The sequence below is a fragment of the Tauraco erythrolophus genome, chromosome 20 (genome assembly GCF_009769465.1).
Source record: "Tauraco erythrolophus isolate bTauEry1 chromosome 20, bTauEry1.pri, whole genome shotgun sequence".
Classification (NCBI taxonomy): domain Eukaryota; kingdom Metazoa; phylum Chordata; class Aves; order Musophagiformes; family Musophagidae; genus Tauraco; species Tauraco erythrolophus.
Window position 1 is genome coordinate 1,386,886 of NC_141484.1, and position 24,345 is coordinate 1,411,230.

Sequence of the window (24,345 nt, forward strand, 5' to 3'; positions counted from 1 at the left end):
ATGCTGACCGCCCACCCGGCTCCCTGCCCCTCGCCCCCAGCCATGCCCTCAGCAGGGTTGGCACCAGGGGGCTGCATGGGCACGGGGTGCCGTGGGCAGCCCTTGGCACAGGGTGTGCCGCACAGTGCTGGGGCTGGCAGGATGGGCGCTCTGCCCGCTGGCTTGGCACAGTGTTCAGCCCCTCTCTGGTGGGGCACTCAGCTCAGTACCAGTGAATCCATCCATCCTTGCCGGAGGCTGTGGCACCGTTCCCGGTGATGCAGCTGAGCCGCAGGCGCTGCCTCTTCCCAGGGGTGGTGGGGAGCTGCACGGGGAGAGGCAGGGACAGGACCCTGGCACCTGGGGAAGGGGCACTTCAGCAGCAGCTCCAGTGCTGGGATGGGACATGAGTGGGGAGAGATGGCCTCTGCGCCCCATCCCCGGCTGGGTGCTCACCTGGCAGCTGGCTGGGCAGGGACTTTGCTCCAGGCAGGGTTTTGAGGGGTCTCTGTGTGCTGGCTGCCCTCACCCCCACTGGCACGGCATGCGTGCGGGTGTTCTCTGGGATGCGGCACTGGCTCACCCCCCACTGCAGCACTCGGGATGCCATCTGTGTGATGATACCGGCTGGGCCGTGCCTACTGGTGCCGACAACCCCAGCCCTGGCACCGCAGAGACAGGAGCAGGTTGAGGGTGAGGGGCTTTGTTCAGCACCACCCTCCCAGCCAGGAAGGGGCACAGGGTGCTGCACCGGGACCCCGCTGCCACCACCAGCTGCTCCTGGGCTAGGGACATGCCATGGGACACCCTGCTGCCACGGGCACTCTGGTGCAGTTGGCAGCTGGCTCCGACCTGTGGGCTGGCCCGAGGAGGGGAGATGGAGAGCGGGAGGACGGGACTTTCCCCCCCTCTGCTCGACCCTGCTGTGACAAACCAGGAAACGTGCTGTGGAAAGCTCGGAAAGCCTTTATTCACCCAGAGGAAAAAAAAAAAACAAATCAGGAGGGCAAAGGGCCGGGCAGCATCTGTGACCAAGGCGAGGGTTTCTGTGGGACCGGTCTACGGCTCCTGCAGAGGGAGTGGGCACAGGGTCAGGGAGCCATGCAGGGCCCCCACTTGCCCCCCCACCAGGGCACAGACCCAGAGAGCAGCCTCGCCACCACAGGAGCCATGGAGCAGCAAGCTGGTGAGGGGGGAAGGTGACACGAAGCTGGAGCGTGCTCACCTTGGCATCCTCCTCCTCCTCTGTGTCCTCGGGCTGCCAGCTTGCTTCCCCTGGCGCAGCCACCTCCTGTTCCCCACCATCTTTAACCTGAAAGGCAGAGGCTGATCCCTGTCCCATGCCCCGTGGCATGCAGTCCCTGCCGTCCCCGCTACCTTGGCACGCAGTTCCTGCCACTCCCAGTACTTGGCACGCAGTCCCTGCCGTCCCTGGTACCTTGGCATGCAGTCCCTGTCATCCCTGGTACCTGGGCACGCAGGTGCTGGGTCTCTGCCTGCACCCTCCTCTGCAGCTCTGCTTTGATGACCTCGAAGAACTCCCTGCGGGCACGCTCAAACACCTCCTGCGGACTCTCTGCCGGCCGCTCCTCCGCCTCTGTGCCCTGGCCCGCCGACCTGGCCCGCTCCTTCAGCCGCATCTCCCGGTGCCGGGCCTCCAGGATCTTCTCCCGCTTCGTCTCCCGCTCGAACATCTAGAGCAGGGGGGTGTGAGGGGTGCAGGGTGGAGCAGGGACCCCGTGGGACAGTGTGCTCTGCACTGCGACAGCAGCTGCGGCGGACGATGCCAGCGACGTGCCAGCAGTGCCCAGGGCTCCGCCGTGAGCTGGCCCAGTGGCTCGTGGCTCAAAGTGCACGTACAGCGGTGGCCAGGGTCTTCTCGTTCCTCTGGAGGGTGCAGAGCCCCGAGGAGATCTCCAGCAGGGTGACGGTGCCCAGCTTCGAGCCGCAGCCCACGACGCAGCCGTTGTCCTGCAGCCGCAGGCTGGAGAGGGGCTCGTCGCAGACCTGGGCAGGGAGGACAGGTGGGCAGCAGCGGTTAGCCCCGACGTGATGCCCCATGGGGATGCCCAGGCAGGACAAGCTGGCAGAGGCAAATCCAATAACAGGAGCCCATGTGCAAAGTTTGGGGCACGTGGCACAGCTCAGGGCTGAGGGGAGAGCGGCTGCTTGGTGGGGCTCATCCCAAGCTCTGCGCAGGCAGGATGGCACTCCGTACCCCTCGCAGGGAAAGGCAGCAGATCTGCCAGGTGTCCCGCTGCTGGCACTGCCCAGAGGCAGCCCCTGCTCCCCACCCAAGGTGAGGGACCCGGAGCCACTGGGGACCCAACCTTCAGGCTGAGGGACGGGTCGTTCTGCTTGAAGAGAAAGTCCCAGACATCCAGGGTCCCGTCCGACCTGGTGGTGAAGAAGACAGCCGGCCTCACGGTGCTCCAGCACCCATCCGTCAGGTAGGAGAGGTGGTACCTGCCGGCAGACCGGTGGTCTCATGCCCTCCATCCCCCTGACCCCATGGCCACTGCCTGCACAGCACCTTCAGCCGAGAGCCCAGGCCTGGGCACTCTGTTCCAGCCCTCGGCCAAGCTGGCACAGCTCTGCCTTCGTGACCGTCCCATCTGCCTGACCTGAGCAGACCAGACCCCGCTGGCTGCCTGCCCCGAACACGCTCTTCCACCAACAGGAAGAATTTTTCCAGGGTGAACTTCACGCACACTGACACCTACTTGGTCCACATAATTGATGATTCCTTGATCTCCTCCGACCAGATCCGAGCAGTCCAGTCGCCGACTGTCAGGAAGATTTGGGGTAGAAAGGGTTCCTGGCCAGCGCGTAGACAGGTCCATAGTGGCCACTGTAGGTGCTGGTGATCTTTTCGGGGGGTGTCTTGGCCTTGCGGTTGCAGGCGATGACGATGCCCTGCTCTGTGCCCACCATGAACTTGGTGGGCTAAGGGTGGGAGCAGCAGAAGCAGCCGTCAGCAGGCTGGGGACCCCGCGGTGCAGGGGGCAGTGAAGGGCTTTGCTGCCCGAGCAGGGGGCAGCCTGGTGCAGGCAGCCCTGGGGAAAACGGAGCCCTGGCACCCACTGCGGTCCGGGGGATTTAGAGACCGAAATGCCAGCAAGACCCTGTGTTTTGGGAGCACAACAACTCCTGGTTCTTAAAGATGGGTGAGAACATGCTGCAAGCTGCAGCATGGTGCTCTGGGTCACTCTGGGCATCAGATGCTTGTGCTGTGCCCTGGAGCCCTGCCCGCGGTGGGGACCGGGCACTGCCCACTCGGTTTGGTGTGGCTCTCGCTCCTGCCCGGGTCAGGGTACTGCTTGGGAGCACACGGAGGCTCACCATGGTGGGCTCGAACTCCAGTGTGACAGCACCCAGTGCGTTCTCCAGTAGCCCTTTCCTGGTGATGTCCAAGACCAGCGTCTCAGTGGGCTCGGACAGCTTGCGGATGTCCCACCACAGGACCTGCAAGGGGATGGGCAGCAGGAGGGGGCTGCAGGGCAGGGGCTGCTCCCGGCTCATCCGTGGGCACTGGGGAGCCGAGTGTCCCGGAGCCAGGCAGCTGCCTTGTGCCAGCCCGTGCTGCCAGCCCGGGAGCCTGGTTCCCATGCTGATGTGGCTGGCGAGGGGAAGCTCTTCTGGGCTGTTGGTGCCTGCCAGCGTGGCCCCCCCGTGAGTGCCCAGCACCCTTCCCTGCCCCTGCCCTTTACCTGCCCATCAGTGGAGGCCGAGAAGCACTCGGTGCCCGTTTTGGACTGCAGCCAGACGGCTCCGTACACGGGGTCCCTGTGGCTGACCTCCACGGTGGACACCTCCACGGGCAATCCCCCTTTCCTGGTGTCCCAGTAAGCTGGGAAGGTAAAGTTGCTGTCAAGATCTGCACCCTCTCCCTTGCCCGGCTCCTTTCCTTGCCGCGCGTTTCCCGAGGAGATGCTGCCCAAGCTGGAATGGGGAGCAAACCTCAGTGGGTGCTCCCCCCCACACACTTCCCAGCCCCAGGAGAACCACGCGAGCGCCCCACGGCTGGGAGCTGGCTGGTGCGGTTGTCCGCGGGGATGCCCACCCTGGCGATTTGCACCTTCCTCAAACATGGAGCTGGAGGGTGGGAACACACAAAATAGCTGCAGCATTTCGTCAACGACCATCTGTGGCAGATGCACGACAATCCCTGGAGGCAACAGATGCCCCCAGCTGCCCCTTGGTCTGCACGAGGGGTTGCAGCAGGACCAGACACTCGACTCCACTAAAAACCAGTCTGTGTGACCTGACCCTGCTGCGCTCCCCTCCTGCGTGCCCGCAGGGCGCTGGCTAACGAAGGCAAGGTATCCGCAGGCAGCCGCTGCCATCCTTCCCTGTCTCTGCCCCTGCCAGGTGGCAGCGCCGGACCGGCCGCGGTTCCGCAGAGGTCGGGCAGCGGGGCCGCCGTGGCACGGAGGGAGCCGCACGCATTCCCTCTCGCTCACTTCTGATGAGGCGATGGGATGTGACGGAGCGAGCGTGCTCCGCTGGGCCCGCGCCACGCGCCCCGGGGGGCGATGCGAAGGACGGGGCGACAGCCCTCCTCTTCGTCACCTGCGGGACACGCGGTAGCAGCCCCGTAACGCGTGCCCTGTCAGATCCGATCGCTGCTGCAAGCGGCCAGGAAGACATCGGAATGAGAGCAATTACATCCCAGGGCTCGCGGGGCCGAGCAAATAGCAGAGCCATAAACGAGGCTGGCAAAGCGAGGCCCTTTGCCAAGCACCTGAAACAACAGCTCAAGAACAATTCAGTTCATGAAACAACAGCAGCTCTCCTGGGCTCTTGCCACGCAAAGCTCCAGTGGCACAGGCGAGGCGGGCGCATGGCACGCGCGCTGCTCCGCCGTCTGATCCCGCAATCCCCACCGGGCTCCGACTGCGGCTGCAGCCTCCTCACCGCCCCGAGAGCCTGCCAAGGGCTCCCTGGCACCACGTCCTCCCCTCCCTGGGTACCTGCCCAGGTGAGCATGTGCCTGCCCTCCCCACGCCAAGCCCCAGGGCTTCAGGCCATGCTCAGGATATTCCCAGCCACGGCACTGATGTCCTTTGCGACTGAAGCTGGGCTGGAACCAGCTCCCGCTGAATTAAAATGAGGCCTCGTTAGTACGGCCGCGTGCCCAATCCATCTTGGAACAGGTTGTCCAGAGAAGCTGTGGCTGCCCCATCCCTGGAAGTGTTCAAGGCCAGGTTGGATGGGGCTTTGGGCAACCTGGTGCAGTGGAGGGTGTCCCTGCCCATGGCAGGGGGGGTGGAACTGGATGATCTCTGAGGTCCCTTCCAACCCAAACCGTTCCGTGATTCTATGATCTTCCTTACCCATCTGCCCATTGTAGCATCCTCCCACCAGGACGTGCGAGTCTTTGGGGTTGTACTCCAGGCAAACGAGAGGGGATGACGGCTTGAGAACGAGCTCTGGCTTGTTGGGGTTTTCTGCCAAGAAGGGATGAGTGAAGAGCGAAACACGAAAGCAGCTGGAGGGCGAGCACCCCTGCTCTGAACCAGCCTCCCAATACCGCACCCCGCTCCTCCCCGCTGCGCCGGAGCTCGCCCAGCCATGCCGGATCAGCTGGCCATGTCACCGGGATGCCTCACCTTAGCCAGGCAAGAAAGCTGACCTGTCCTCACCTGCCAGCCTGGGGACAGACCCCTGGCACCCCGACTCCCAGTACCTCGACCCCTCTTCTTTGTGTTTTTTGCTCAAAAATACAACAGGTCTGAGAGTCTTTGACGGAATAGGGCGATTCTCAGCCCGGGCTTGTGCTGCCTCTTTCGGAATCGAGCACAAGTGAACCACACACAGACACGAACCGCACAGGAGGCGTGTGGCTCAGCTGCCCGTTGCGGTCACAGGTGCTCAGGCTCATGGAGTAGGGTTTTAGTGGTTATTTTCCACCTGTTAGCCAGCTTTCAGGCCCCATTTCTCCCCTCTTCCGCATTGATCTGTGGGCAAAGCAGACACCGAGCCCCCCTCCAGCCCTCCCCGGAGCACCGCGAGGCTTCATTACGCTCTTTGAAGACACAAAGTGCTTCCGCAGCAGCAGCATTACTGAGTGGTGAGTCCTCCCTTCCCTTACCAAGATCCCAGATGTAGGAGTCAAAGCTCATGTCTTTCATGTTTTGCTGGAACTCCAGGCTGGAATAAGCCACTGCCAGTTTCTTGCACATGTCGGGATGCCAGGAGAGACGCGTGGCCGTCCTCTTGGTTACATTTGGATCCCTTTTTGATAAGAAGACATCAAAGAAAGACGTTAGTTTGCTAACAGCTTTGTCATCCCCTGGGATGACTGTCTCCCAAAGGAAACTGTGGGAATCGCAATTAAAACGAGCTGCAGCCCTTGAGCATCGAGTGCAGGAAATGATTCTCTTGGGGGTTGGGTGGGGGGAGAAGAGTTGATGATTTAATAAAGTCTTTCCAGTTATACGTTTCTAAGAATCCAATTATCTTACCGGATCTGACTTCTAGAAATGACCTAACAGCCCCTGACATTTGAAAATAATCTTTGATGCACCAAAAAAAAAAAAAAATCCTGTCTAAAGCACTGTTAGAAGATGCTCAGAGCTGCATCTGTCCCTGGACCATGGTACTTATCTCCAAAGTGCCGGGGCAGGGTGGAGGGCAGGGAGGGGAGGAACAGATGGAGTTATGGAGCAGTGGGGGCTGCAGCAGGTCTCTCCGTCCAGAAACTGATCCAGCACTATCCTAAAACCACTGGATTGTCTCCAAACAATACCCAGTAACCAGCCCCGCATGGGGAGAGCCTGGCGAGCCCAGCCAGTTGCGCTACCTGAAGACATTGATGGTTTTTGCCGAGGGGGGCTCATCTTCCATCTCTGCCTCCTCCTCCTCTCCAAAGTACTCCTCGTAGATGTTGATGGCATTGTTCTGCTTGACACAGTGCTCCATCAGCTGCAGGGAAAGCACAGGAGGAGGCCATGCCTCTGGGGAGCTGCCTCGGCGCGGGAACCGGCAGCGGGTGGGCAAGGGGGGGCTCTGGGAACGGGTGGTCAGGGGTGGGGGACGGGCAGGGCCTTACGGCGCCGAGATGCACGATGGTGTTGATGTAGTTTTCATCTTTCTCCACTTTCTTCCGGAAGCGGATGGTTTGTTCCACCTCCTGCGGGTTGACTTCTTTGGGCCAGCCGCCCTCCACGTGGTTGAGGCCGCGGGATTCCACCTCCACCCGCTCGGTGTTGACCTGGGGGGGTGGCGAGGAGAAAGCGGAGCGAGAGGCTGAGCCAGCTGGGTGCAAATCACACCTTCTTCCCTTGGCTCAGCGCTGCCCTGCACCTCGTGCTCCGACATGTCGCTGCTGTGCTGGACGCAGCTGTCCACGGGGTTCCTGAGAACGAAGCCGCCGGCCGCGGCGGGGTCCGGGGGGATGTCCACGGTGACCCGGGCCGGCCGGTCGGAGAAGGCGCAGGGGCGGCCGAACTCGCTGCGCCTCCGCGTGTACACGTAGACGATCTCCATGGCGGCCCCGCCGCCTCGGCCCCGGCCCGGGGGGGCCCAAAGGGATCGGGGGCCTCAGGGGGGACCCCCGCGACCGGAGACGCCCCCGCGCTCCTCCCGAGGCCCCGGTGTGCGGGTCAGGCCCGGCCTCCCCCAGCGCGGCCGTACTGGGAGCCGCCGGCGGGGCCGCGTCTGGCGTTGCCTGGCAACGCCGCAGGGAGACCACGTGACTGTCACCGCCGTGTTGGGGAGGGCGGGGGGGGGGGCTGCGGGCATCGCCCCGGGCCGGGGGCTGCGGGGTCCGGCTCGGCCATCGCTCCGGGCCGGGGGCTGCGGGGTCCGGCTCAGCCATCGCCCCGGGCCGGGGGCTGCGGGGTCCGGCTCAGCCATCGCCCCGGGCCGGGGGATGCGGGGTCCGGCTCGGCCATCGCTCCGGGCCGGGGGCTGCGGGGTCCGGCTCGGCCATCGCTCCGGGCCGGGGGATGCGGGGTCCAGCTCAGCCATCGCCCCGGGCCGGGGGATGCGGGGTCCAGCTCAGCCATTGCTCTGGACCGGGGGCTGCGGGGTCCGGCTCGGCCATCGCCCCGGGCCGGGGGATGCAGGGTCCGGCTCGGCCATCGCTCCGGGCGGGGGGATGCGGGGTCCGGCTCGGCCATCGCTCCAGGCTGGGTGCTGTGGGGTCCGGCGCCTCGCCCAGCACCGCCAGCAGCCCAGGGACTGGCACCCAGGGACAGCGCGGCTCCCCGCACACCCGTGCTCACTCCCAGCGCGTGCTCGAGCTCGCTCCGGCATGAGAAGGGCTGGGAAAGGAGCGTGAGACGCAGCCCTCGACACCCTTCCCGGGGCGCAGCGCACCCCATGGGCTCTGCGGTCGCCTCCCAGCAGCCCCCAGCCCTCCCTTCGCACCGAGGATGCACGTCCTCACGCGCTGCACCCCCAAAGCTCACGTGCCCCCAGCTCCCCAGCACCAACACACCTGAAATGGTTCCAGCCGACCCCACTGCTGCCAAAACCAGTCCAAGCTGCAGCCACGGGATTTGAACCCAATTTAAAACCGCTTCGACTGCAAAGAAATGCTGGGAGCAGTGCTTGCAGCGAGGTGTTTGCACTGGCCATGACGAGTCCTGGCCTGGCAGAGCTGGCACACCGGGACGGGCAGAACGACCTGAGCAGGGCGGCAGATGCAGGACAACCTGGAGAAACCCGCCAGGAGGAGATAAGTTTAGTACAAGTCTTTATTGTCTTTTCCCCAGAGGGCACATACAAATCAGGCCGGACTCCAGCTTCTAGAGGGAGTCCTAATGAGGTTAGTTCACATGCGTTTAAAAACAGCTCTTCTACCAGTACCGTTACATCAAAACATTAAAAGCTGAAAAAATAAAATAAAATAAAAAAATCCCCTGGAAGTTTCCAACAGCAAGGGATGCTAGTCACATGTACCACGGACAGACGGTGTTAGGGGACCGAAGGGTATGTACAAGTTATCTTTAAAAGACACAGTGAGTCACTGCTATCAAGTAAGGCCCCCCCAGCTCATCCAAGGGGGACAGCCTGGCCACCCCAGGGGTCTGCCTGGCTGCAGCACTGTTAGCCGAAGCAGGGAGGAAGGGCTGGATAACCACCAGCAGCAGCACAGGGGGCAGCTGCTAATTGCAATCAGACAGGGAAAGCCTTTGCCCTCCCATGGCATGGGTACAGCCTTCGCAGTGAGGAAGAGCCTTGGAGAGAAGCCAGCCCCGGCTAAGCCATCGCCACGGTGCCAAACGTGGTTACGAGCGCTGAACTCGCCCTGGGTGAGGGGAGACGGACCAGAAGGGTGAGTGGGCAGGAAGACATCATCACCCCGTCGGCACCCTTTGGGCTGGGAGATGCGGGTCCATCCTCAGTCAGTGGGATGGAGCAGGGGCTCTCCCTGCCCACGGTGAGCGAGGGGCTGCCGCAGGGAAGGGGCCTTTGCTTGCATCCTCCTGAGGTTCCCAGGGCAGCCTGTGCCAAAACGGGCAGACGTAAAGGATCTGGTTCAGCTCCTGCTGGTTCCCCCTGGCTCCTTGGTCCCCAGACCTGCTGAGCCTGAAGCCCTGGCAGGCTTGGCCATGCCCTCCCCTTCCTGGGACCACATCCTGTGCCCCAGGGATGCCTGAATAGTCCCTAACTCTCTCCCAGGGGATCCCTGAATAGTCACTAACCCTCTCCCAGGGGATGCCAGGGCTGTCCTGCAGAAGGAGGGGAGCCTGCCCTAGCCCACGCTGCCAGCCTATCTGCCCCGGGGAGCCGAATCACCAAAAGAGCTTACAAACCAGCTAAAATCCTGCTGCCAACATGCACTGCCGTAGAACCATGCTGGGACAGAGGCAGCGAGTCAAACCGCGCTTCTGCCCTGCAGAGAACTCGGAAAACCCAGGAGCAAAGCAAAGGAAAACCAGCAAGGGCAAACCACCCCTAATACTACAGCCTCTGAACCCAGGGTGGGGGCAGCTCTGGCTGAGCGGGGGCACGGGGAGCCGGCTCTGCCCGTGCGGAGCGGGAGCGTGGCAGAGGGGAGCAGCCAGTGTCACCGTTGGGAGGTGGCAAAGCCGCCTGTGGGCATGGGGAAGGGGCTGGGATCACTAGTGGTTGGTACTGCATTGCTATGGGAGCGAAGGAGCCGCTGCCCCGGACCCCTCCCCGAGGTGGGGTGCTGGGGGGCAGCCCGTGGTGCCAGGCTTGGCGCTCCAGGCAGAGGGAGCTGGAGAAGGCTCCTCTCCGTGGTGTAAAACGTCCCAAGCTGGTGCAGACAGGAAGGGAAAGGAGAAGCCAACGCGGGGATGTGAAGCATCCCCGCTCTTCCCAGCGCTCCAGGAGCCCGGCTGCGCCGCTGCCGGCTGGTGTTCGGCCCCGGAGCTGCTGTCGGCCGTAAGGCAGGAAGACTCGAGCCCGAGTAGAAGCTGCCAAGGGGGAGAGGGGGTGTGCAGAGCACGCGGGGGCACGGGGCTCCCCACCGCGTCTTTTCCAGGTGTCTTTGGTTTCCCGTTACAGAAACGCCGGTGGCATTTTCTCCTCCCGCGAGCCGCTCGGGGCGAGCGCGTTAGGCAGGGAACTCGGTGCTGTGGTGCCCGACGTGCTCATCGGTGACGGCCAGGTAGGTGGCTCGCATGCTCGGGGAGTACTGCGGGGAGAGCACACGGGGGTCAGCGCACCCCCCAACCCACGGCGTGCCCCCCCGAGCCCCCACCAGCCACGTCCAGCCCAACCCTGCACTGCCACGTGCCGCTGAGCCGCCAGAGAAAGCCCAAGGATGGAGAGGGAAGAGTGCTTCCCAGTGGTACCAAACCCCAAACGGGGAAGGGGACCAGATCCTGGTCACGGCCCCTCCGAGGCCTGGAAGACAAGAGACCCCCCAGCCAAGACACTCTAAGGGCCTCACGCTCTGCTTTGCCCCTTCCCACACTGCTGGGATGTCGGCCAAGTTCATCCTCCACCTCCCCATCTCCAGCCTGGCAGCAGATTCAGCCCCGATCACGGAGCCTGGATGTGCCCGATCCCAGGGGGCTGGCACTGGGATGCCAGTCATGGGCTCGGGCTCTCCTCCCTGTGCCAGCACGGGGACAGTGGCACTGCAGGCTCCGGCTGGGCTGGCACAGCAGTGGAGCAGGATGGAGTTTAGTGCCCTACATGTGCCAGGGCTCACCGGGTGCCTGCGCCGGCAACTGCTGCAGCCTGAACCCCCCAGGGCTCCCCAGCCCCCCCCGCCTCCACCAACAGTGGCAGAATTAAATTTCTCCAGCGTTTTGCGAGAGGGAGGGACACCCCGGCTGGGCATTAGGGAAGATTATTCCGAGTCTGTTATTTTGGACCGTGAAAGTCCTTCCTCAGGGATCTGAATCCCGGTTAAATTAGACCATTCAGGGCGGGGAGAAGTGCTCAAATTAATCCCCCCCCCCAGGAAGAGGCTTGCCAGCTGCCAGGTCTGCGCAATCGGATTACGGCCTCCCGCGCTGGCATGGCTCCACGCTTTCACTTGATGGCAAAAATCTTCCCTGGAAGAGGCGAGCGTGGTGTCCCCGGCCCCACCGCGGTGCCACCGTGGTGCCCGCGAGGAGCGAGCTGGGGCGAGGAGGGGGTTACTGCTTCCGATGGAGGCATTGGAGCAGATTAAATACTGTCAGAAAGGGAAGGGGAAAAACTGCACCGAGAAGGGGATGGAGGTGGGGACCATTTCCAGCTGTCCCGACACACGGGGGCTGCAAATCAACCCCCTCTCGTGCCTGTGCTGGGGACAAACCACAGCCCTGTCCCTCCCCAAAATCACACCAGCTCCACGGGAAAGGGGATGGAGGGAGGCACCAAGGAGGGGAAGGAGGATGGGAACCCAGCTGCTGCCCCAGGACAAGGAGGGAGAAGGAAGTGGCTGAACTTACTCTTGATGGGCAACTTAGCTCCAAAATAATTGATGCAAAGAAAAAAAAAAAAGAAAAAAAAAAAAGAAGAAGAAATAAAAAAAAAATAAAGCAGGCATTAACAGACAGGGTGGGTTTAAATGAACAGTGGGGAAACGTGAACGTGCACGGGTGACTGACAAGCGTCCCTTGAAAGTCAGAATAAATAAGAAATAAAGCAGAGAAAAGCAGCCGAGGGGAAGGCTACCTGGGTCTCCCGCGAGCACGTGGCTACTGACCTCTCCCCGCAGCCTCCGCGGGCCGGCCGGGAACTGGGTCAGCACGACGGGCAGCAGGGACGCGCTCGCACATCGGGCACGTCCTTGGCAAGGGCAGGAGGAGGGGGCCAAGTGCACCACCCCCATCCCCACCCCGGCGTCCCGGGCAAGTGGCTTCCCAGTGAAGCAGAGGGGCTCGTTGCCACCCGGCTAACACCCCCCCCCCACCCCAGCCCGTGGAGTGTCACAAGAAGGATTTGGCCTCAGCCGTCCAGCGTACCGTGGGAGGAGGAGAGCCTCTGCCGATCAGGGGGACGTTCTCGTAGCGAGGGTTTCCACCGAAGAGCACGGCTTGGTTCCTGGAGGGGGAGGGCTCGTCAGAGTGGGGGGGGACACACAGCAAGACCCCCACTGTTCTCCCATGCCCCTGGCGTGGGGTGACTCTCTGTCCCCGAGGAGGGGGGACCCCAGGGTCGGTGCTCCGAGGAAGGGGGTCTCACATGTACTCGGAGACGGGGGCGTTGGAGATGGTCTGTGCCGGGGGGTGCAGGCTGCTCTGGCTGCCCAGGCTGCTGCTGTAGCTGCAGAAGCTGCGGAGCTGCCCCCGGGCCGGGTTGTGGGTGGCGATGCGACGTGCCTGCGGGTTGAAGGGGTCTTCCTCATCCATGTCATCATAGTCCCGGTCCCTGCGGGGACAAGGTGCAGGTGCTCACCCCACCCCGGCCCCAAAGGCATTTCCCCCCCGCCGTGCCCAGCTCGTGCCACGCACACAGCCCCGTGCTGCTGGTGAGGGCAGGGTGGGCGCGCGGGCAGTCCCACCTGCCAGCCAAGTGCTTCCAGGCACGCGGCGTGGCGCAGATGATGGTGGAGAAGGAGGCGGCCACCAGCAGGGAGAAGAGGACCAGGTAGAGCAAACCCTCCACCCCATCGTAGCAGATGCCGATAAGGGCGTCCAGGTAGTCCTGCAGCGGGAGATGGGATGGGGCAGGGCTGGTGGTGGGGTGGGGGGTGACCCCAGGAGCTGCACACCCCTGTCCTGGCCCCCCCCTCACCTTGTGCAGCCCCCGACAGTCCAGCATGGCCGTGAGCTGGTGCAGGCTGGTCTCTGAGGAGTTGAGGAGCTGCTGGACCCCCAGCAGGTCTTTCTGCAGGAGATGAGGGGGTCAGAGCAGCACTGGGCAGGACGGGGAGCAGAGGGTGGGCATGGGGCCCCGGCTCCCCCCACCCCGTACCTCGGCCGTGGGGAAGAGGGGCAGCGCAAACTGGATCAGGCCCTGGATCTGGATCTGCATGGTGGTGAGTGAGCGCTGGAAGACGGTGAGAGCCTGCGAGGGGGGAGCAGGGAGCGGTCACTGAGCAGCCCAGCACCCGGGGACAGCCCCCGCCCCGAAGTGGGGTGCCCAGCTCCCCCGTACCTGCTGGAAGGGGTTGCTCAGGCTCTGGTCGCAGTACAGGTAATAGTGAACCACCTCTGCAAAGCGAAGGGGAGACGTTGGTACGAGCGTCTCAGGGGGCACAGAGCAGCGTGGGGGTGGCAGAATGGCAATGGGGGGCACCGGACCCCCAGGCAGGTTTTGGGGGAGCACTGGGGTCCTGCCCCGAGCATGCCTCCGCCCTGCGGCCGCTCTCACCCGCACTGATGTCACTCTCTGTCTGGTTCATGATGAACTTGTCCGGGGCCACGCAGAAGTCGCTGGTGCCCTGCAGGGACGGACGGGAGGGACATTGTCCGGGCAGGGAAGGACGGGACGGGTGTCCTCAGCCCTCGGCTCTGCCCTGGCACAGCTGGTACCACCCCTCCCCTCCCGGCCCCACTCACCACTGCCGCCGCTGTGTCCACTGCCATGGAGGCCCAGCTGAGGATGAGGGTGAGCAGCCCACAGCACAGCATCCTGCGGGGAGAGGGGTGAGAAGGGGGGTCCGGCTCTGCCCCCCTTGGCAGCACCGCCACTGCCGAGCCCAGCCGTGGGGTACTCACGTGGTGAGGAGGCAGCGGGAGCGCTTGGCCAGCCCCAGGCAGGCCAGGAGGCAAACGGTGAGGACGAGGATGAAGAAGAGGAGATAAGCCAACCACCTGGGTGCAGAGGAAGGCTCTGTCACGCACGCCCACCTCCCCAGCCCCGCCGGGAGCTGCTCCAGCAGCCCAGCGCCGTGACCCCCCTGCCGCTCACCGGTAATACTCGACGTAGGCGACGTCGCTGGCCAGCGCGGTGAGGTTGGCACTGGCGTCCTGCCAGACGGGCAGCGCCGAGAGCTGCAGGACGATGCTGCCGGACAACTGCTGCATGAATTTGAGGGTCTGCAGGTAGTCCCCCCGCGCGGCCAGGAGCTCGTTCAGCCGTGCCAGGTGCTGCTCCAAGCCCACCCGCATCTGCAGCGTGGTGCCCGCCACCTGGGGACAGCGGCACCATCAACTCTGCCGGGACGGCACCGGGGGCTTCCCCGCCGTCAGCCCTGCACCCCGTGGAGCCGTTGGTCCCATCCATGGGATGATCTCCCTCCGGGAGGGCAGCCCCACATCAAACCCCCGCGCCCAACCTGGATCCATTCTCCAGGACAGTCCTGTCACGGCCCCCCCAGCCCTTCCCGGCCACAAAGGCCCCATTCTGTGCCGTGACGCCACTGTCCTGCGCTCGGCGTGGCACGGCCGCCCCGGGGGCTCGGCTGGCAGCGCAGGATGCTGGGGTCCCTCTGGCTGGTGCCTCCCTCCCCAGCACTTTAACCAAACCCAGCGGGGAGGATCGATGTGACCCTGGGGGACATGGAGGGGGGCGGATGGGGAGACCTCGCCCGCGGCCCTACCAGCGAGTCGATGCCAGTCAGGGTGTGGTTGGCGTGGTCCAGGGCGTAGAGCAGCTGGTACACCCCGTCGTTGGTCTCGCTGTTCCCGTAGAAGCCGATGCCGATGGCCGCACTGCGGGCAGAGACGGGACCCCCAATTAGAGGGGACCCCCAATTAGAGGGGAGGGGAATGCTCACCCCAACATGGGCGCTTCGCTTCGGGGCCAGGGAGGATGTGGGGACACCGCTGGACAGGGGACACTCCCCGGAGCATCCTGGTTTCGGGGGACCCCCACGCCCAGCAGGGCAGAGCCAAAGCAGACGGGACAGGGACAGCGCTGTGACAGGGATGCGTTCCCCGCCGGTGCCCGCAGTGCCCGGGTACACCCGAGCCCGGAGCTGCTCCACGGGACGGACACGGCGGGTTTGAAGCTCCTCCTGCCAAATCCCGAGAGATTGAGGGCGGAGGGGCCGGGCAAAGCAGATTAGGGGAATCCGCTGGAAGTGACGCCGCTCCTGATTAAACCCACTCCGGCTCAGCCCCAGGAGGGGAGGTGGGCGGGCAGCTGCGGGCCGTGCCGTGGCCCCTCCAGGCCCCGTGGTGGGCTCACCACGGCTGCTTTGGTGCTCTGTGGCACTGGTGTGCCGTCAGGCGAAGCTGGGCTGGAGGTCGGAGCTGGCTCTGAGGATGGACGTGCCCCTGCCCTGGCCATGCACGTGCCCGCACGCAGCTGGTGCACGCGGTGCTCCCTTCCTCCCCGCGGCAGATGCCAATAAAACCAACAGACACCAGCCCGTTCGCCGTGGTGAGGTCTTTAACCGCAAACAGGCTTGGTGTGGCTGCCGGGGGGGGCTTCAAAGCCCCCAGGGAGCCGCAGAAGGATCCTCTGCCATCTGCCAGCGGGCACCCCAGCCCTCCTGCTGCACTTTGTGGGGTGCCCTGAGGCTGGCGGAGCCGAAGGACCCAGGGGGGATCCCGGGGGGAGCACGGTGAGCTCATTAGTGCCGTTTCCCTGCTCCGTACAACGCTCCCAGGCAGCCATCTCGCTCCGCCCAGGCAAAACCAGCCCCTTTGTCTGGCGAGCGGGTCGCGGACGGGCAGTGAAAGGTCCCCGTGTCCCATCCCATGTCCCCCCAGGGCCAGGCCTGGGGGGGGGCACATGGGCCGACTGGTGAGGGGTCCTCCCAGCCATGGGTTGCCAAAACCCGAGGTGGGCTTGGAGAGCCACCAGGGCGCTGCTGGGTGAAGAAGCCTCCCCTCACCTAATTGCTCCGGTCATAATTAAGGCCGGATGCGCACAGGACCTGCCAGCTGGGTTATGCTGCCACCCGTCATCTGCTCCGGGCTGGGATTAGCGACCCGGCCCTGCTCCCACCCAGGATTAGCTGGGAAAGCGGCATGGCCGCAGTGGGCACAGGGCTGCCCCGTGGCTGGCCTGGCACTGCTCGGGAGGAAAGCGGGGATGGACCATATTTAATTGCATGGATCTAATTAAAGCGACTCATGGCTGGAGCACAGAGCCCCCTCGGCGATGAGGGGAGGCACCGGGTGCCCGTCCCCATCCTCACCAGCAGATGAGCCCGGCGGTGACGGCCATCCAGGTGACACAGCAGGAGTGGGGCCGCTTGGTCTCAGGTTCCTGGTCCCTCTTGCAGCAGCACAGGCAGATCAGGTAGACGGTGAGGAAGAGGAGGTTGAGGCCGAGGCAGACGGCAGCCACCAAGCCCAGGAAAAGCAGCGACTGGGACAGAGAGAGGGAACAGTCAGTGCCCGGTGGCTGGCAGGATGCGGCTGCATCCAGCGCCCCACGGGACGGTCACACGGGGAAAGAGGAAGCATCCCCGTCCCCGTCCCCGCCCCTGTCCCCGTGCGGGGCCGTCCGGCTGCGGGTCGCAGAGGCCGGGGTGCAGCAGCCCCTTCGAGGGGTGCTGGGGCACCCGCGCTGCCCCCTCCCTCGTTTAGGCGTCACGGCGGTCCGTGCCCTGCGATGCCAGGGGGCTGCAGTGGGTGCCGGGAACCAGGTGCTTGGCACCGCCGAGGCGAGAGGTGACCCCCGCACCCCCCTTCGCACCCCCCGAGGGGGCGGGAGGGGGGCGGCTCCGACAGAGTGGGCGCTGCCCCGCGGCAGCGGGAGCCCGGGGGTGCCGGTGCCGGCCGGCCCGGCGTGGGGGGGGCCCGGGGAAGAAGGGCGCTTTGTGCGGCGGTGAGATCAGAGCTGGCACCGGACAAAGCCGGATGAAAGGAGCCATCGCGCCGCGGGCAAGGCGGGGGGAGCCCGGCCGGCAAACGGGACCCCCGCCCGGGGAGGGCTGCGGGGGTCCCGCCCGGGGTGGGGGGGGGGGCTGGGGGCGACGCGGAGCCACGGTGCCGGGTCGGTACCTGCTGGTAGTCGGGGTCCCGCGGTCGGAAGGCGGCGGGCACGGGCTGCAGGCGCAGGCCGCGGTGCGGCAGCCCGTGCAGCCAGGCTGCCCACCAGGGTGCCAGGTAGTCGGCGCGGGCGGGCGGCATGGCGGGGCCGCGCCGGGCCGGGCTGAGGGCGGCGATGGCGGGGGGCGCCGCGCCGCCACGGGGCTGTGCCCGCCCCGCCCCGCCCCCGGGCCCGCCCCCCCGGCCCGCCCCCGGCAGCGGGCACCGTGTCCGGGGTGCCCCGCACCCTGGCACAGCTCAGTGCGCCCCTCTAGGGGCACCGCACCCCGGCACCCCCTTGCTACATGGGCACCGCACCCCATCACCCCCCTGCTATAGGGGCACCGCACCCCCATAAGGGGATCACACTGCTGTCACCCCTACAAGGGCACCATGCCATGCTGTCCGCTGCTGTAGGGCCACTGCACCCCTTCACCACCTGCTATAGGGGACGTACTTGCGGCCACGCAAGGTGGACAAGGCTGTTCCAGACCCAGCTCCATCAGGTGTGGCACTGCCGGGGTCCCCGAGCGCCTGGCATCACCCCACCAGGGCTGCCCACAGGCGAGGAGCCAGGGCCTGGCAGCCGGAGCTGGCGCTGCCCGCACGGTGCTTTAAAACTCGGCCCCACCACGCGGCACCCCGGGACACTGACACATCGCCCCGTGGCATTCCGCTGGTGAACACACCTACCGTCCCACCGGTTCGTACGGGCACCATAAATCCCTGGCAAAGCACCATCCCCTGCCAGGCAGTGACTCCTCGCAGCTCCCTGCTCCAGTGGTGGGCACCCCCATTGCTCCAGGAGCCGGGACCCTGCTCACAAACTTGGGGGTGGCAGTGACTTTAGGCAAGGACTCATGTTTCCACAGCAAAAATCTTTCAGCCAAAGGAAGTTGAGACCCCTTCATCCTCCTCCTCCTCCTCCTCCGCCTGGCACAGAGAACCGGGCGCTGGTTCAGACACAGCACAGACCCCAGCTCTGAGTCGAGGTGCACATGGGTGTCCCTGGCACCTCTCGCTGTCATTCCTGGTGCCTGTGGGTGCTCTGGCAGCACCCCGTGGGCCTGAGGGACACAGCTGAGATGTTCTCCGGTGCTGAGGATCACCAACTGCGGGCAACACCTCACCCTGCCCTCGGGGACACTGCCCCACCTCCACCCAGTGCCCCGGGAGCCTCATCCCAGTGCACCCCAGTCCCAACGGAACTCTGCCCACTCAGGAGCAGATCCTGTCATGCCCTCAAGCCCACTGGTACCACCACCAAGGACCACCACTCAGGGCTGAGCCCTGAGGAAAGGACCACTGGTGGCTTCTGGGACACCCAGAGCCAGGAGCTGGGCCCAGGGGGTGCCCCTTAGGGCTGGTGCCAGCAGGAGCCACCCTCCCGGGTGGAACACCCCTCAGGGCTGGTGCCAGCAGGAGCCACCCTCCCAGGTGGAACACCAACGGTTTTAGCCAGGTGCTGTCGGGAAAGGACAAACGTGACACTGGGAACGGTTCGGGTTTTTATTTATCGTAACAAACATGGAGGAACCCCCACACCAACGGCTCATTTCAGCTCCTTCACCGCCAGACCTGGGGAGAGAAGGAGACTTTACGGTTGGCAAGGCTCTGCCCGCTGCTGCCCACCCCGCCAGAGTGGCTCCTCCCAGAGATGGGCAGCCAAGGCCGGGCCTACAAGGGGCCCGGGCAGCTCTCCCTGCCTGCCAGGGGGGCACAGCCATGGAAGGGGTGGGCACAGCCCCCCAGCTCCCCACGAACTCCGACGCTGGGGAACCAGAGGGGCAACAGCAGTGTTCATGTGGGCACGGAACCGACTGCGGCATTGGTTCCACGCACAGGGACAGCGAAACAGGGGCCCCCTTGGCGGGGAGGGGGCTCTGGCTGCCCACCTCAGCCCAGTCCACCCGCTGCCCCCGCCCAGCCGTGCCCCAGCACGGGACGTTTCCCTCCTGATGCCAGGGCATACCTGGGGGCAGGGACTGCTTCAGCTTCTCGGCCTTCTCCTTGTCCGTGATGACCAGGGTGTACAGGTACCGGCTGCAGCGCACCTTGAACTTCACATTGTCCTTGTTCTTCTTGATCTTGACCGCTGCGGGGCGGAGGAACAGGTCAGCGGCCACCCCATGCCAACCTCTGCCCTCCACCCAGCCCTGCCTGGCCCACCCGCACGCAAGAAAATCCAAACTGAATATTTTTCCTACACCGTTGTCACCAACAGCTCCTGCCCCGGGCAGGGACTCAGCCCACCATCACGCAGAGACGCTGCGCACGTTTCTCGTGGCCAACGGCTCCATTTCGGCCAACAGGGGCCAACAGCTCCTCTGTTTTGGCCAACATGGCTCCATTTTGGAGGCCGTTTTGCTCCGCAGCAGCAGTTCACGACAAGCAACATGAAAAATTTCTTGCAAATTTCCAAGGAAGCGTCACAGCTCACACCGGGCTCGTTATTCCCCCGTGCCACGGCTGAACGGTGGCACTGGAGCTCGGAATGTGGCCTCTCAACTCCGCAGCCGACACTTCCAGCCTCCTCCACACCCTCTAAGGCCATTTTATCCGTGGAGCTCACTCGGAACGCGGACGGTCCCTCTCCCTCCCTGCCGCAGAGCCCTTGGAGCTCAGCGCCACGAGAGCTGGGTGAAATGGGAGCGATTTGAAAGGCACAGAGATGCTTTGTCAGGGGCTGTCACCAGCCACAGCAGTATTCCAGTGCTGAACTGGCCCTCCTCGCCCACACCAGTGAGCTCACAGAATGTTTCCAGGCTTAAAGCATGTCTTCTGCATGACAGCTAGATCCAAACAAGCAAGAGGAGAGGGAAAACCCTTCAGGTGTCGTTAAAAAGTCAAACAAGGCGTTTCCAATTATCATGGAATTTGTATTTGCAACAAAAGAAAAGTCAAGTTTGAGTGTGATTCACTTGTCATTCTGACAGGGCTCCCCGGCGCCTGACATCCTGCAGCTTTCCAAAGAGGGTGATACTTGTGAACAGCTTCCAGTGAGCTGCAGCCAGGGCTTGGCCAGAACACTTCACGGTGAACCCCAGTCCCGGACCTGAGCCCCCAGAGTACCCCAGCCCTGGACCTGAGCCCCCAGTAACAGACCCCGTCTGCAGAGACCATCCCAGTGTCCGTCTGCCCACCGGGGCTTTGCTCAGAGGCAGCGACACGAGCCAACCCTCAGCAAAAGCTGCTCTAAGTATCACTGACGCTGCCCCAGACAAGGACTCAGCGCTGTGTGTCCCTCAGTGCTCCCAAGCCGAGGGACTCCTCAGCCCCTCTGAGACACGCAGCCCCACAGCCCCGCTCCGGCAGGGAAGAGCAGCTCCTGCAAGACCATCCTGCCCCCCTTGTCCCCCAGGTCGCAGCAGCAGCCTCATCACTCACACTTGGCGTCCTTCCTCCTGGCTGTCAGCAGAAAATCTTTAATCTCCTCAATCTTGCGAGGCTGAAAAGCAAAGCAGAGACTCAGCATAGAGAGAACAGCCCAGCTCACTGCCCAGCTCACACACTGGCGCCTGTGAGCGCCTTGGCATTACTGGGAGCCCCCACGCCCACAGCCAGACCACCTCCCCGCAGCAGCTGCCCCAGGGCATATGGCATCTGTTCCCTGCACCCAGGTCAGGCAGAGCCTCTCCTCTGACGGCAGGACCCAAGAAGGACATGGAGCTGCTGGAGCAGGTCCAGAGGAGACCACGGAGATGATCCGAGGCTTGGAGCACCTCTGCTATGGAGATAGGCTGAGAAACTTGGGGCTGTTCAGCCTGGAGAAGAGAAGGCTCCGGGGAGATCTTCCAGCAGCCTTCCAGTACCTGAAGAGGCTACAAGAAAGCTGGAGAGGGGCTTTGGACAAGGGTGTGTAGTGACAGGACATGGGGCAATGGCTTTAAACTGAAACAGGGGAGATTTCGACGGGATCTACGGGAGAAATTCTTCCCTCTGAGGGTAGTGAGGCACTGGCACAGGTTGCCCAGAGAAGCTGTGGCTGCCCCATCCCTGGAAGTGTTCAAGGCCAGGTTGGATGGGGCTTTGGGCAACCTGGTGTAGTGGAGGGTGTCCCTGCCCATGGCAGCGGGTTGGAACTGGATGATCCCGGAGATCCCATCCAACCCAAACCGTTCTGTGATTCCATGATCGCGCTCCGGCCACAAGCCACCGCCCGCACCCCCACCGCGCCCCCCGCCCGCGCCCCCCTCTCACCATGGCTCCCGGCCGGGCTCGGAGCGCTCCAACCTGCGGCAGAAACAACCCAAGATGGCGTCAGCGCAGGCCCACCGCCCAACAACGGCCGCCCATCGTCGGCCTCCCCGCGCTCGCCCGGTGCCCACCGCCCGCCATCGAGTCGCCCCGCGTCTCCTCTGCCCCCTCAGCCCACCCGGGCGCCGCTCGGCCCCGTACGGCCGCGGATGGCGGCGGATCCCGCACAGCCCCCCCCCGCCATCACCCCGTACTCACCACCACAGCGTTCAAACCGGAAGTAAACTCTGACTTCCGCGCCCTTAACCCCGCCCCCTCCGAGCGCCGCTACGGCTCGGGCGGAGGGACAAAAAGAGCGAAATCGCGATCGCGGTGGCGGGCGCGGCTGTTGCGATGAGTTTGGCGGGGTCTCAGCCCCCGCTGCGCGGGGTACGCGGAGAGCAGCGGGTACCCCCGGTCGCTCCGGGTACCGCCGCGGAGGAGAGACGCTGAGAACGCGGCTGTCGGCAGCTTCCCGAGCCCCAGCGGCTGGGCAGGGCTGTAATGGAGCAGCTTTGCCACAAGAGAGAGCTTCAGCCACGCTCAAAACCCCCAAACCACCCCAAACCCCCTGCAAGAATCGTTGGGATGCTGGGCTAGTTTTGGCGGTGTTTCAGTGGGGGGCAGTGGGGTCAGCTGGTGCGATGGGGGCAGTGAGGGCGGTGGGGTAGGGGGCTGCATGCCCCCCCCCCCCCCTTGGCCACAGTTTCCAGCTCTGCCCCGAAGTCTCGTGCTGGAGGGGCTTTTGGGGGGTCACCCACCCTGTGCCAGCTCCTGGGATGTGACACTGTGTGCCATGCGCTGGCTGTGAGTGCTGGAGCCCCTCGGTCCGTGCCAGGGACCCCTTTTCCATACAGGGGTCCCCCAGCTGGGCAGTCACCCGGCAGGGCTGGACCCCCTGGATGAGGGGTGAGGGGGCACCGGGGTGGTTTGTTGGGGTCCGGTGGTCCTGGGGCAGAGAGAGGGAATTGATGGAGCTAGTGGCTCCTGTGTGGCACCCCGACCTGGCACCTTGACCCGGCACCCTGACCCGGCACCCTGGTCCGGCGCGGGCACTGCCTGATGGATGGTTCAAATTAAAAGGGAATAAACTGTCGGGGAAGGCGAACGCTTGATGCAGCTGCGGGGATGGAAATGAGAATTGGGGGAAATTCACGCCTGTAAATCACACATTCCCATGCCAGGGAGGAGGGTCCCTGCCCTGGCCAGGGCTGTCCAGAGGGGTCCCTGGCACGACATGGCCAGGGGTCTATTAAACCACAATATTTAACGGAAGGTGAGGAGTTACGGCCCCATGGAGGCTCCTCCGCTCCGCAGCCGGAAGATGAGCTCCCACCCCTCGTCCATGGCCCCATCCGTTGGACTAGGGGCACCCACAGCCACGGGGGCTGCGATGTTGGGGGGCTGTGGCTGGGCATGTGCGTCACGTCTGCCTCGCAAAGCAGACCCTTCCCCAGGGCCGTGCCCTGATGGGTCCCCCCTCCGTGTGGGGCCAACCCCCGTGGGCACCCACTCTGGGGTGGCCCGAGCCGGGTGCCGAAGCTGCTGGAGATTAATTACCTGCCGCTTCCTGATCTTGCAGCCATGGTGGGTTTGGAGATGGATAATTAATTACCTCCTGCTTTTGATTGCTGCTGGTGGGGGGATGCTGTTGGCAGCGCTCGTGTGCCCTCGAGGGGACTGGCAGGTTGTGGGGCCGTGTCTCTTGTTGGTAGTGTGGATACATCCCAGCTCGTCCTGAAGACTCCAGACCCCTGGGATGGGAGTCCATTGGCGCCAGCAGCTCCCCTGAACGATGGAATCAAGTTATAAGGAAGAAGAAGGAGGAAGAAGGGTAGTGGTAGGTGCCACCAGGGAAGGGACAGCTCTCCCCATGTCCTGCACCCAGGCTCGCCCCTCTCCAGCCCTGCTGCTCCCACTGAAGGGGTGCTCGGGGTGTCTCACTGCACTGGGAAGTGGATTTCGCAGAGGTTCCTGGGCTCTGGCGGTGTCCCCACCACGGCTCCTATGTGCCCATCCTGTGCCCACCACCCTGTGCCTATCACCCCATGCCCATCACCCTGCACCCATCACCCTGCATCCCACCACCCTCCCACCAGTCCCACCAATTTCTCCCAGGATGACACTAAGACAAGTTGCTGGGACAAAGCCCACAGCCGGGTCCGGAGCTGGGGGGTTCCCACCGAGGGGAGGCTTGTTGGGTGGGACAACCCCACCCCCCCTCCACCAAACGAGTTTTTTAATTGTTTGATTTACTGATCTCGTCCCTGATCGGCTGATCTACTCTGCTGCCTTTTAATTGCTTCAAAAGTTGAGCAGTTTTTCATGTTTTAAGGAGTGCTGAATTGTATAATTAAAACACTAACGGCGTAAATCAGCAGCGCAGAAGAAAGACAGCAGAGAATTAAGGAAGCTCCTTGGCATAATAATAAAACCAAACTGGCATGAAAAGTGCCCGTTATGGCACTGACGCTGAATGCTAATGCTGGGCTGAGGGGAGCGTGGCACCGTCCGGCTCCGGCGAGGGGCTGCCAACGCCGGCGTGCCACCGTGGCCTCCCAAATCGCCAAATTTTGGCCCAAAGTGCAGCGTGGCTTCGCCGCCGGAGCCTGAGTCGGGGGACACGTGGGTCAGGTGGTGGCCGTCCCCCCCCTCCCCGTCCCCTGCACCCCCCCAGCAGCATCGCTCCCGCTCCTGCCTGGGAACGGATTCACTTTTACTTTATTAATATGATTTAAAAGCCGAGTGGGTGTCTAAATCAACAAAAATAATTCATGAGAGTCATTAGCTCCTCAAAGACGGGATCTTTTTACGACCGGCTTTAAATTAAAAAAGGAAA

At 64.0% G+C, this 24,345-nt stretch overlaps 3 protein-coding genes across 4 annotated transcripts; all 3 read right to left on the bottom strand.

Moving 5' to 3' along the window:
* Nucleotides 1-1,038: 1,038 nt before the first annotated feature.
* On the bottom strand, nt 1,039-7,470 carry DNAI2 (dynein axonemal intermediate chain 2). The gene is given in 14 exon segments (XM_086624315.1): nt 1,039-1,047; nt 1,205-1,291; nt 1,449-1,673; nt 1,840-1,986; nt 2,310-2,445; nt 2,703-2,778; nt 2,781-2,925; nt 3,322-3,444; nt 3,690-3,829; nt 5,316-5,429; nt 6,074-6,216; nt 6,785-6,906; nt 7,034-7,195; nt 7,288-7,470. Coding segments are annotated over 14 exon segments (1,812 nt in total).
* Nucleotides 7,471-10,513: 3,043 nt separating this feature from the next.
* Nucleotides 10,514-17,372, bottom strand: TTYH2 (tweety family member 2). Of its 2 annotated transcripts, XM_086623921.1 has the most exons (15): nt 17,244-17,372; nt 16,433-16,605; nt 14,885-14,996; nt 14,254-14,474; nt 14,061-14,156; nt 13,902-13,974; nt 13,714-13,783; nt 13,498-13,553; nt 13,315-13,407; nt 13,135-13,227; nt 12,902-13,044; nt 12,583-12,768; nt 12,363-12,441; nt 11,847-11,864; nt 10,514-10,594 (listed from the first exon to the last, which is right to left on the bottom strand). In XM_086623921.1, exons 1-15 carry the CDS (start codon nt 17,370-17,372, stop codon nt 10,514-10,516), a joined length of 1,623 nt encoding a protein of 540 aa, XP_086480047.1. The 2 variants fall into 2 exon arrangements, with proteins under 2 accessions (XP_086480047.1, XP_086480046.1); XM_086623920.1 differs by lacking the exon at nt 11,847-11,864.
* A 1,393-nt stretch (nt 17,373-18,765) lies between these two features.
* RPL38 (ribosomal protein L38) lies at nt 18,766-21,559 on the bottom strand. Its single transcript, XM_086623928.1, has 4 exons — nt 21,471-21,559; nt 20,658-20,718; nt 19,243-19,365; nt 18,766-18,848 (listed from the first exon to the last, which is right to left on the bottom strand). The coding sequence occupies exons 1-4, from the start codon at nt 21,471-21,473 to the stop codon at nt 18,823-18,825; spliced, it is 213 nt and encodes a 70-aa protein (XP_086480054.1). The 5' UTR covers nt 21,474-21,559; the 3' UTR covers nt 18,766-18,822.
* Nucleotides 21,560-24,345: the final 2,786 nt, after the last annotated feature.